Source organism: Vombatus ursinus, unplaced genomic scaffold (genome assembly GCF_900497805.2).
Source record: "Vombatus ursinus unplaced genomic scaffold, bare-nosed wombat genome assembly UNPS02014819.1, whole genome shotgun sequence".
Classification (NCBI taxonomy): domain Eukaryota; kingdom Metazoa; phylum Chordata; class Mammalia; order Diprotodontia; family Vombatidae; genus Vombatus; species Vombatus ursinus.
In genome coordinates, this window is record NW_020954597.1 from 1,019,989 (window position 1) to 1,032,377 (window position 12,389).

General features: G+C 48.7%; 1 protein-coding gene across 1 annotated transcript in view; it reads right to left on the minus strand.

The window, feature by feature from the left end:
- Window positions 1-405: 405 nt before the first annotated feature.
- The window catches only part of KIF4A (kinesin family member 4A), a 79,979-nt gene continuing 67,995 nt past the window's right edge, over window positions 406-12,389 (minus strand). The window contains exons 23-31 of the mRNA XM_027836821.1: window positions 10,350-10,520; window positions 9,962-10,069; window positions 8,037-8,114; window positions 7,613-7,711; window positions 6,908-7,075; window positions 2,731-2,847; window positions 1,337-1,459; window positions 952-1,200; window positions 406-806 (exon numbers count right to left, since the gene is read on the minus strand). Coding sequence (XP_027692622.1) covers window positions 988-1,200; window positions 1,337-1,459; window positions 2,731-2,847; window positions 6,908-7,075; window positions 7,613-7,711; window positions 8,037-8,114; window positions 9,962-10,069; window positions 10,350-10,520 — 1,077 coding nt within the window. The 3' untranslated portion in view covers window positions 406-806; window positions 952-987. The remainder of the gene's footprint in view (window positions 807-951; window positions 1,201-1,336; window positions 1,460-2,730; window positions 2,848-6,907; window positions 7,076-7,612; window positions 7,712-8,036; window positions 8,115-9,961; window positions 10,070-10,349; window positions 10,521-12,389) is intronic.

The following is a 12,389-nucleotide window of genomic DNA, read 5'->3' on the forward strand; positions in this document are numbered from 1 at the left end:
TCCCCCTCCCCCTCCTTCTATATCCCACTTATCCTCTTCTGCATTCACTTTACCTTATCAATATCCATCTTAAGATGTGGCATCCACAACTGAGCCTCCAGTGTGGCCCGATGAGGGCAGAGCATTGGGGGATGGCACCTTCTTATTCCAGGGAGTTGTGCCTTTCTGAATTCAGGCAAAGACTGCAGTAGCTTTTTGGTGGCCATATCACACTGACAGTTTGTGTCATTGCATCCTAGTCTACTCTCCCCTACCCTCAAACCTCAAGCACACATTTAGGCCCTGAAGAGACAGAAAAAAATGCCCAGCTCCGGTTTCTGCAGTTACATAGCGTCACCATAGGTACACAGGTCAACAAGCTGAGGCCCACTTCCCTAGCAGCCAGACAAAAGACATAAAAGCTTCTAAAGTTTATTTATTCACCCAATATTAACTTAACAAAGTGTCATTAACATTTGCCTCAAGAGCATGAAGACCAAGGATCTCTATTCCTACTAAAACAACAGGGCAGGGCATGCCCTTGTCTCAAGGTAGAACCTAGACCCGTGCCTCTAACCTAAGCCAGACTTACTTACTAGTAAGTAAGTAGGTCAATCTGCAAACAAGGCCTCATCCCAGTCACCTTCTTGGGATGAGGGCAGACACCTCATATTGATTTGGGTGGCACCAGACTGACCTCCAACAGAAATCCTGGAAGGGGGAAACTTCTCAGCTGATGGATCAACCTACATGAGGGACTTTTTAGGGTTATGGGAATGGCTCGGGCTCCATGGTTCCAGGCAGCCTGCTCACAACAGAGGTAGCATCTGGAGAGAAGGAAGATAATGGGGGGGGGGGGGAGTGGAGGAGAAGGGAACACCTTCGTCTTTATTATGTAACAAATAACCAGAAATCTCAAACGGTCACTAAAAGCCCCCTCCCTCAGCAAGCTCTAAAGCAGCATGAAGATACCTCCCAGGCTTGGCTGGGGCAGCAGGGGCCTCTAATTTAGAGGGCTGCCTCCTCCTCGCTGATGGGCGTACAGCCAGAGAAGAAGCTCGTGGTGCTGCTCAGAACTCGCTTCTTCTTCTTCTCCCCTGGGGCCTTGTTCTCCTGGGAGGCACCTGCAGAACCATTCTCCAGAGGGGCAGGGGAAGGAGCCCACTTCTTCAACTTTGTGACCGACAGCACCTGGCCCACCTCATACATCTCTTGAAGGATCTAGGAGGACAGAGATAGGGGTGAACAAGCTCCTGCCAGGAGCCACTCAAATGATAACGCTTTGGCACAGCCGTCCCTATGGGACGCTGCCTCACCTGAAGCCCTGCTAGCCTGAATAGCTCATGGCAGCTCCTACCTTGCTATTGGGAGTAGCACAGACGGGCTTGAAGAAGCTCAGTCCTGGGGTCACTTCTGTGGGATCCTCCAGCTTGAAGGAGCCGTCAGAGTCCTGAACATTCTCTGTACTGCTGGATGTATCCTGAGAGACGGACAGGCAGATTGGCACGGTGAGCTCTAGCCTGCTCCTCCGCAACCATAAGAAGCAGTGTGCTTGCCCGGCTCCGAGGGAGTGTACGTCATTCAGAGCAAGGAGGAAAGGTGTTAGCCAACCTATTGTTTTTTCCCGCCACAGAGGAAAGGAGTTAGAAGATGACTGCTCCGAATGCATCCAACAGGGCCATCATTTACTACACTGAGACATCTATCTACTTAGGACTTCCCATTAACGATCCCAGTGAAAAGAGCGGAAGAGGTGACTTGGGCAATGACAAGTCTGGAACCGGCCAGGCGTCGGCGGCTTAGAGCATGGTGGTGGCCATCGCCAGGTCACCGTGGCGTGGTTCTCTTCTTTAAGCTGTGGGCTCGTGGCTCCCCCAGATGAACGTCGGCATTTAGCGTAAAACTGCACCAGGTCCAGAATTGTGAGGTGCCAGCAAGGACACCTGTACCCCCTAGAGCCGTGACATACAGAAATGCCAGCAAGCCTTGAACTGGTTGGGCCAGTGTGAAGGTTCCTGACAGGTCTCTGCAGTTTCTTTCAGCTCTAAGCCTAGGATCCTCAGAAAGACTGCTAGATTTGGACTTAGGAAACCCTTATACTTTCTAGCTTTGTGACCACCGACAAGTCACTTAACCTCTAGGCAAAATGGGGATATATAAGGACCTACCCTATGGGGCTGTGGGGAAGCAGTACTTAGGAAACCTTCAAATCCCACGTAAATGAAAGGAATTAGAAACTAAATTCCACCAGGGCAGGGCCTTATCAAGACTTTGCATCTTCCTAGTAGCCAGCACAGGGCTTCCTATAGGCAAATACCTGAAGGATCTGCATCACGCTCCTAGGATGGGAACAGAGCTACATAAAGTTCCCCATTTGGACAACCTGACTGGTTGAATATTTGGAAAAACCCAAGGGGCTACAAGGTTTCTGAGGAAGAAACCTGGAGGAGGCTAGCACTGAGGGAGGAAGACTGAAATAAATGAACCCCAAGGAGGGGTGAGGGAAGAGAAGGAAAAGAGAAGTCATTTAGGGGGGCTCAGCATTGCTCTCCGAGGCCGATGCGTTGGGTAGTTTAGCTGACCTGAACTGACCTTTTCCCCTCCTTTTATTTTTGGTTACAAGGGCTCAAAGGGAGGGGAAGAGAAAGTGATAAATTTGGAAATGAGGGTGATGTGTGAAAACAAAGAAATCAATACACAGAAATATTTTGGAAAAAGAATGGAAAAGGCAACAGGTTTGGGTTCACTCACCACTTGGTGTTCGCGGTTCCTGCACTTTGCAGGGTCACAGCTACAGTCCTCTCCACAGCCTGCCTTTTGCTTCCTGCACCCACACTGTTTGTTTCCGCACCAGCCCTTGCAGGAGCACTGCAAAACAGGAAAGGAAGAGGTGGCCTCAGAGGAGGCCAGAAAGTTGAGACGAGAGCCTTCCAGCCTGCCTTCCTTCCAGAACTGGCTCCCAGGCTTCAAATGCCCAGGGTACCCTGACTGTCCTGCCTCTAAAACAATGGCGTAACTATGTACCAGCTGGAAGGTCTAAGGATGCCTTTTCCAGAAGATCATTTGACAAATTTGTATTTGTCAAGCACCCACTATTTGCCAGGCACCCTGCTAGGCACCAGGGATGCTGCTCGTCCTTTGTTTTCAAAGAGGACCAATGATATCACAAGTGACGTCTTGCCTCGTGAGCAAATTGGATTTAAGTGAGACAGAGCTGCACAAAGTCATCAGCCTCACCCTCTCTTCTACAATCACGGACGTCCAGCGGCAAGACAAAAGTCAGGCTGCCTGGCGATGGCCCGGGATGCAGGGGGTGGCCTTGGCGGCTCTGATATCTGCCCAAGCTCTGAGCACTCCACAGCGCCTGCTTCAGCCTCCTTAGTGGCCATTGGAGCAAATTGCTCTCATCTGCCCTCTCCACCAGGGGAAGTCTTCACATGCTGGGGGTAGCCAGCCCCCTAACTCACCAATGAGTTAGAGGCCTGTTTTTACTGGGTGTGGCTGCTGCACGTGCTCCAGAGTCTTGGAGCCACGGGTGAGAGCCGGGTGGCAGGTAGACACCAAAGGTGGATGGGCAGCCCTCCCACCAGAGGAGCGAGTCCTCCTGAACAATAAGCCCTCCCTGCAGTGAGCTTACGTTTTAATAGAGGAAACAACAAGTACATATAAAAATATGCAGTGAATAAATACCAAGAAATAAAATAGTTTGATACAAGGTAGTTTGGGAGGGAGGGCATGAACTAGCAGTGGGAGGGAGCAGGAAAGGCTTCCCACAGATTACGGTGCAAGGCCGAGAAGAGAAGGAGGGATCAAAGTCTGGGCCTGGAGAACAGCCAGCGCAAAGACACAGACGTGGGAGATGGAGTACCATGTGTGAGGAACAGAGAGAAGGCTGGTTGGTGGGGAGTGCAGCGCCGGGAGGGGAAGGGAAGGGAAAGTGGGGCCAGCTTGTGTAAGGTTTTAAAAACTAAACAGGAGTCTCTATTTTATTTTGGAGGCAAAAAGAAGCCTCTGGAACTGGTTTCAGGAGGAGCTGCGTGGGCAGCTCCGTGCTTCGGGAAAGTTACTTTGGAATCAGAACCTAGAATGTACTGGACTGGGGAGAGATTTGAGGCAGGGAGACCAATTGGGAGGCTGCTGCAACCATCTAGACAAGAGGTGATAAGGGGCTGAACCAAGATGGGAGTTGTGGGAGTCGAGAGGAGGGGTTGGAGGTGAGACCTGTTAGCAAAGTAGAAAGGGCAAGATTTGGCAACTGATTTGGAAATATGGGATATGGGATGTTATGCTAAGATTATGACCCAGAGGGACTGGAAGGTAGTTGGGAAGAATCAGGGGGAACGGTCAGGAGTTCAGTTTTGACATGTCGAATTGAAGATGTTTAGGGACATCTAGCTTGAAATGTCTAATAGGCGATTGGTGACACAGGACTGAAACTCAAGAGAGGGACTGAGGCCGGAGATATAGATCTACATAAAGATGGTCGTTAAATTCATGAGAGCTGGGGCAGCTAGATGGCTCAGTGGATAGAGCTCTGGCCCTGGAGTCAGGAGGACCTGAGTTCAAATCTGACCTCAGACACTTGACACTTACTAGCTGTGTGACCCTGGGCAAGTCACTTAACCCTGATTGCCTCACCAAAAACAAAACAAAACAAAACTGGAAAAAAGCTACGTGACCCAGGAGGCTGGAAATTCCGTTTAAGGAGCATTTTCCCCCTTCACTTTCAAGCCTTGTAGAAAAAAATGGGGACACTCCCACGTCTTAGTCCAAACTTCTTCCTCTCAATCCTCCTAGCCCCAGGTTTTCTTGTACTGGCCCCAGTGTTACCCTGTGCCTCGAGTAGGGAGGAAGCAGAAAAAAAGGACACCGGGCTAGGAGTTGAAAGACTGGCGGGATGGGCTTGTGTTTAGCTCTCTGTCCCTTGGTTCTCATCTACAAAGGAAGGATAAGAACGTCTTCAAAGTGCTCAACAGCTGCTTGGAAGGAAGCCATAACAAATGCCACCCCAGGTACTGGGATCCAAAGCCTATGATAAAGTACGTGCTCTAACCTTGGCTTCCTTAGGTTCACCAAATGTTAGAGCTGGAAGGGATCTAGTCCAACTCCGTCATTTTAGTGACAGGAAAGCAATGGCCTACAGGGCAGGTGGGCAGACTCAGCCCAATTGTCTATCACCTCTGACGAGCGGCAAATCACTGGAGCTCCCTGAGCTTCATTTTCTTGATCTACGAATGAAAGCTAATAATACCCACCCTCCCTCTAACAAGATTTCTGGTGAGTGATGTAAGCCATCATCCACATTCAAGATCACGGAGGTGATAGGTGGCAGAGCCAAACGAACTCCAGTTTCTTGGTGCTCTTTCTACTACCCTACACTGCCAATTCATTAGCAGCTTTTGGCCACAGGCAACATGGCTGACATGGGGCAGTTAGACGGTTCAGTGGATAGAGTGCTGGGCCTGAAGTCAGGAAGACCTGAGTTCAAATCTAGCCTCGGATACTTCCTACCTGTGTGACTCCGGCCAAGTCACTTAACCTGTTTGCTTTAATCCACTGGAGAAGGAAATGGCAAACCACTCCAGTATCCTAGCCAAGAAAACCCCACGGACAGTAGGGTCCATGGGGTCACAAAGAGTCGGATATGACTGAATAACAACAACCACAACAAAAACAACATGGCTAAATGACAAACTGGGCTCTTGGGTGACTTGGGATAAGTTACCACTTTAATATTTATTCCATCCAGGCTCCTTTTTTATAACTTATCGAACACACACATGCACCTGATGTGGAAGCCACAGAAAGGAGGAAATCTAAGCTTTGGATATCCCTTTACTAAAGGGCTTGGCCTCTAGTGTCCTCTGTTCCTCATCTCCCTAGGCCTCCGTCACTCTCGTGTCCTCGGCTCCTGTGCTCTACTCAAGCTACAGAGACCTGCCATCCCCCACACAATTCCCCTGCCCTTCCTCAAATGCTCTCCTCACCGTATCAACCTCCTCCTTTGAAATGCTACAATGCTCACCTTTCCCCCCATGTCTTCCTATCTAACCCACCCAGCTCCAAGCTCTAGAACCACTTTGGCCCCTCTCAGCATGTGACTACATTTAGCCCCTTGAAGACAGGGCTAGTCAGCTATATTCCCACTATACCCAGTCCAAGTGATGTTCAATAAAATGTGACTAACAGAAAGATTGCAGACTAACTCTAAGAACCTGGTGGGTACATTGCCAGCTTTTCTCTGGCACTGTGGGATCTGGACAAGATGGCTGTCGGAATGAAGCAGCCTCCCAGAAAGTCAACTGTTTTCACGAGGGTCGGCAGGAATGAGAGTGAACTCCACCCAGTGGATGCAAGAAGGGCCGAGCAGCCCCACTGGCATCAGGGAAGAGCAGTAGCTGATGAATGGACAAAGGAAAGGCCTTTACACCGTCAACTGAAAACCACAGAAGGATGGTGACTAGGCAAAAATGGACTATTACTGAAGAAAGCATGTCACGCTAACAAGTCAGATTGCTCCTCGATGATCTTAACCTGGTGTATGAACTCCTGATTCATCATTCTTCTGAAGTCAATGTTTTCCCCTTCACTCAAAGATCAGTGGGGAAGAATTGGGTGGAGAAGGGAAGGCTCCTGCCCAAGTTCTGACTGGACATTTTCAAATCAGCCTCAATGTAACCATGTGGAATATCTACTTAGACAGACCTTGAAGCGTTAACAGTCAACTCCTGCCAGCCTTCCACACTAGGCCCAAGCTCTGGAAAGCTGGCTTAATGACTCCTCGGGGAGAGGTAGGCTTTCTTACTAGGGTTCTAAGAACACAATGATGGGGAAAGTTGGCTTGGCTCAGCCCCAGCTCAGATGCTTCACATGCCGTGAAAGCCAAGATCGAGGACTGTGGCCAGAGAGCTGGGGAAGTGGTTCTCACCCCTTGCACGCTCTTCTTGGAACATTTGACTAATTTTCTTGGCTTCCACTCATCATCGTCCTCATCGTTATCAGCTTCACTCCCAGAGGGCTCTGTATTAGATTTTAGATCCTCAACTTCCATGGTTCGTAACAGGACCTTTTCTTTAGTTGGACGGGAAGGCCTTGGCTAAGAAGAGAGAAGGGTATAGTTATTATGTATGTAAGGTTAAACTAAATAAAATAGGCGCCACATCCCTTCTGGCAGCTGTTACCAGCTACATTTTCAGGGCAAAGTCTTCATACTCCCTCAAGTATATTTTCCTTGGCTTCATCAGCCAGGATAATTCTGCTTTAATCTTTGGTCCCACAGAATCCTAGATGGAATGGAAATGGGAGACTGAGAAATCAGACGGAGTACTGCAGGGTTGAATGACCTTATGAGATAAATATCTCTGGATAGACAGCTGCATAATACTTCTCCTCCTCCTCCCTTTAGAGAACTCCTCAGCAAGCATTGCTCCCATCCAAAACTTGGGGGGATGGCAGCAGTCAGCCTTCTCCAGATTGCCCTGGTGATGCTGGCGTATGGGGACTGCAGCTTGTGACGGGTGTTTTTTATAAAGGGAGTTCTGGGACTCTACTGGCAAGTTTAGAACCACCATACCTACACTCACAAACCAGGGGCATGAGATGGCATCGCTGGCATTAACTCCAGCCACTGTACCTTGGGTGGGATATACTCAAAGGAAGAATCTGGAGACAGAGCGGTAACCTTTGGAAGGTGAAGTTTCTGCCCGCTGACGACTTGGAGGAGGTTCAGTTTCTGTTTGAAAAGAAAGACAAAGCGTGCATGGAGTGTAGGGCAGCCTTTGAGTACACAGCCAAAATACAAATCATTCAGTATCAAGTGAGCTTTGGCCTCCTCACTTTTTAAATCGTGGCAAAGTAATGACAAGGCCACAGCAAAGTAGGCTGAAGGCCTTCCCAGATAAGAACTAGATTTGGACAAGGGCAAACTCAAACATTCTTGTTCATTCCATTTTGAAACATACATGATCTAGCAAGTCAAAAACAGAGCACAAAGCTGAGGGCCACTCTTGGAGAGTCTCTGCTCCAGCAGCAGCCAGGGCTTTCCAGGTCTCCCCTACCTGCTTGATGGACTCGTTCTCTCGAAGAAGCTGCTGGTTTTGCTCACACACTCCATGCATCTTCTTAAGCTCTTCATCCTATTGCCAGGGTAGGCAGAGTTATTTGGGGCACTACATGCAGACTACTAAACAACTCACGGGGATAAAGCCACGCTGCTGCAAGGCAATGGAACCAGCAAAAACTCAGGGAGCAACCATGGCAACCCTTACCCCATTGCTCTCAGCAGCCTTGACTCCAATACTGGCAGCCAAACGACTTTCCACTGCCCAGCCCTGTCAAGGACGCCTTTGCTGTTCTCTGTGTGTTCCAGCCTTGCTCTCCCCTTATCAGAATAAATAAGAGACCTGTGAAGACTCAGCTGTGTTTTCTTTCCTTTTCTTTTTCTTTTTTTTGGGGGGGGCTAGGCAATGGAGTTAAGTGACTTGTTCAGGGTCACACAGCTAGTAAGTGTCAAGTGCCTTGAGGCTGGATTTGAACTCAGGTCCTCCTGACTCAAGGGCTGGTGCTCTATCCACTGCACCACCTAGCTGCCCCTCAGCTGGGTTTTCTGAAGCCTAGAGAAACTTTGTTTCACAGCTTCAACTAGGAGAATGTGATATGCTAAGCAAGTATGGTCCTATATGGTACCTCAGTGGAGAAAGAGACTCAAGGAAACCTAAAAAATGGATTCAGGTAGGGAGAGGTATTCTAAATTGGGAAGAGGTTAAGCATTCCAACATGTCACTTCAGGGTGTGAGGCTCCTAACCTCTGGAAGAGATTTAGACTCGAGGCATTTTGCAAACACGTTAGGTCCTAGTTAAGAGCCAGTTGAGAAATCTAGAGTAGCAATGTCCCCAGGTTGCTGGGTGACTGATGGATGATCTCACTGTCCTTCATCCTGGACATGGCTGAACTTTAAGCACATTGTGTGTTAGCATAGTAAACTAATGCTAAATAGGTGATGTTGCTGGGACCGGCAGGCCTCAGGTACAGTTCAGCATTACTGGTTCTGTATCCTGGTCATTTCAAAAGGTTATAGCATTCAGTAAGTTGGGAAGCTGTCTGGCTGAATCAAGGCATAGTAGTGATGGTCAAGAGAGCAGATCCTAAATGACAAGGAGGAGGAAAGCTGCATAAAATCAGGTCAAAGACACTTGATGCTGCTAGTACCAAAGGCCCAAAGGCCCAAGCACTCATCACTTCTGTTAACTACAGAAGCAGAAAGTGACATTCATTCAACAAGCATTTATCATTCTCAAGCTCTTCACCCTATTTCTAGGGTAAGGAGGGTTATTTAGGACGCTACTCAGGGGGACAAAACCCCACTGCTACAAGGCTGCTAGCTGCTGCACACCAGGCAATGGAACCAGCAAAAAGTTTTTATTCTGCAACAAAGGGCAGCCCTTATGCCACTGTTCTCCGAAGCCTGTGTTTAGGGTTGAGGACACACAGACACAATGAAATCCAACCTCTGCCCTCAAGGAGCTTACAATCTATCACAGGAGACAAAGTGTACACAAATAAGTTCGTCCAAGGTCGCTTAAGGAGAGAGAGAGAGAGCGAGAGAGCACACTAACAACTAGGGAGATGAGGAAGGTGGCACGTAGGCTGAGGACGTGAGAAGGGAGGTCACTCTAGGCATGAGGGGCAGCCTGCACAAAGGTGAGTAGGCAGAAAGTCAGAGGACAAGTGTGGGAAGAGGAAGTAATTGAGTTTGACTTCTATCACTGGAACACTTTTACTTTACTTCGTCAGGGGTTGGTTTGGGTGTTTCCTGGTCTTTCATCAAAACAAACTCGTGTCAATAAAAACCCAAGACATTATAGTAGGCTATACTAGTATATTACAGTATATTAAACTGTATAGTTAAGCTGCTGAGAGACCTTACACAGTAGAGAATAAATCGATCTTAATTCTCTGTGGACAGCCACTTTCTCACGGTACCTGAAACTTCAGCCTGTCGAGCAGCTGCTGCTCCCGTTCACTGACGGACTCTTCTAGCTGTGCCTCTATAGCTTGGTTTTGCTGCAATTGGCTAAGAAGATAGAGTACCTAGAGAAAGACAAAGGCTGGATGGTGAATCATTCATGGATTTGGGTTGTGCCAAAAGAAATGAAGGAATTCTAGGTTATCCCAAATGCCGATCTAGGCGATCTCACAGCGAATCAGGAGTAAGCACGTTGTTTTTATGCAGAGAACTAGCTCTAGGCAAGAGGCAAAAGTGTGACCTGGGACCAGCCGGTGGAGCCCCGTGGAGCCCCGTGGAGCCCCGTGGAGTCCCGTGGAGCCCGGTGGAGCCCTGTGGAGTCCTAGGCACAGGCAGCCACTTCACCTTTTCCTGATGCTGCTGTTCCAGCTTCATCAGCTCCTCCTGCAGCTCACTCTCCACCTCAGCAGTGTGATTCTGTTCCTCCAGGAGCATCCTTTGCAGGTCACAACAATTGTCCTTGCTCTGTTTCAAGTCGCTTTCGAGTTTGCTGATCTGTACTTTGGAAGAGACCAGCTAGGAGGGGTACAAGAAGATGAATGAATCCAGAGAACTGCTACTTTTTTATATGCTAGGCTGGGCAATCACCATTTTCCTAAAATGAGCAATGGGCACAGATGCCTTTCAGTCCAAATCTATTAACTTGCCTAGGGCATCGTCAACTGAAACATTCGAAGACGTCAAGAAGTCTCTAGAGAGCCGTGGTTTCGCTTCCCATCTCCAAGCAGGGCTACAGCCAACAGCTGAGAGAAACAGGGTCCAGCACCTCACAACTCTGACACACAACAAGTTCAGGCAAAACCTCATGCTGAATTGTGTGCCATCTCCCTCTACGTTCCCTCTGCTCGCATGTTAAAACATGCATGTGTTGGCCAAGATTGCACAAGTGAGTCTGGTCCACACATGTTTCTTCAAGGACATCACAAATCCTACTTCCCTTTTACTTCAGGGCCTCTACTATGAATTGCAAATGTTTATAGCATTGATCAGGATTCTTTCATGAGATTAAATTGATTAACCCAAACCAATGAATCCTAAATAAGCATTTATTAAGAGCTGATTAACTGCCAGGCACTATGCTTAATGGCCGGGGACACAAAGAAAGAGCAAAAACATTCCCCTGATCTCAAGGAGTTGACATTCTAATGTGAGAGACAATATAAACCCCAATCTGTAGATGTTGGGAGAAAAAGGAAAGGTCTCCTGCAGAAGCTGGTTCTTGGAGTCTTAAAGGAAGCAAGGGAATCTGTAAGTCAGTTTGGGAGGGAAGAGCAAGCCAGGTATGGGGGACAGTCAGTGCCAAGGTACGTATTTTGTGTACAGAGATAGGCATACACAAGCTACCTATGGAGGAGAGGGAAGGGAACCTCCAGAGAAACGGAGAAAGGCCTCCTGGGGGAGGTGGCCACAGAGAAGCTCGAGACACAAAGAGACAGAGGTTGGAAGAAAGAGAACTCCGGGCATGGGGAAAAACCAGCACAAAGGCACAAAATCAGGAGATAGAGAGGCCTGTGCAAGCAACAGCACCAGCCAGTACTGGCACACTGTAGGGTGCACGGAGGGGGTAGAATTTAGGACAGAGGTGGGGAACCTTTGGCCTCAAGGTCACACAAGGCCCTCTAGGTCCTTAAGTTCAGCCCTGTGCCAATTTGCTCTGTGAAGTTTGGATTCAGTCACAGGGCCAAACCTGAGGACCTAGTGTGGTCTCAAGGCTGCAGGTTCCCTACCCCTGATTTAGGAGAATTAGGAAATGAAGGAAGGGGCTAATTTGTGAAGAGCTTGAAGTGCCAAACAAAGGATCTTTGATCCTGGAGGCAACAGGAAGCCTCTGGAGATTACTGAGTAGGGAGGTGAAAGGGTCAGATTTATACTTTAGGAAAATCCACAGGGCATCTGGGTAGAGGCTGGCTTGGAGAGAAGCCTGAGGCAGGGACACCAAATGGGCCGCTATCACAGTAGTTCAGCTGAGAGCTAAGTGAAGGGGATATATGAGAGAAACATTATAAGAGCTGGCAACCAATTAGTTATGTAGTATGAATGAGCCAGAGGAGCAGAGGATAACACCAAGGTTGCAAACCTGGGAGAGCGGGAGGACCTCCGAAGAAGGGGAGCTTTGGGCACTTAATGAGGAGGGGGAGGAACAAAGATAGTAAGCTCTGTTTTCGAGATGCCTCAGGGCCATCCATCTTGAAATGTCCAAAAGGCAGCTGGTGATATGGAACCGGAGCTCAGGGAGAGACTAGGGCTGGAGTATAGATCTGAGAGTCACCTGCACAGAGATAACCAGACCGGACAGTGGGAACTAATGAGATCACCAGGAGAGCCAGTAGAGAGTGAAAAGAGAAGAAGGCTTAGGACAGAGCTGGGGGGGGGGGGGGGGGGGGG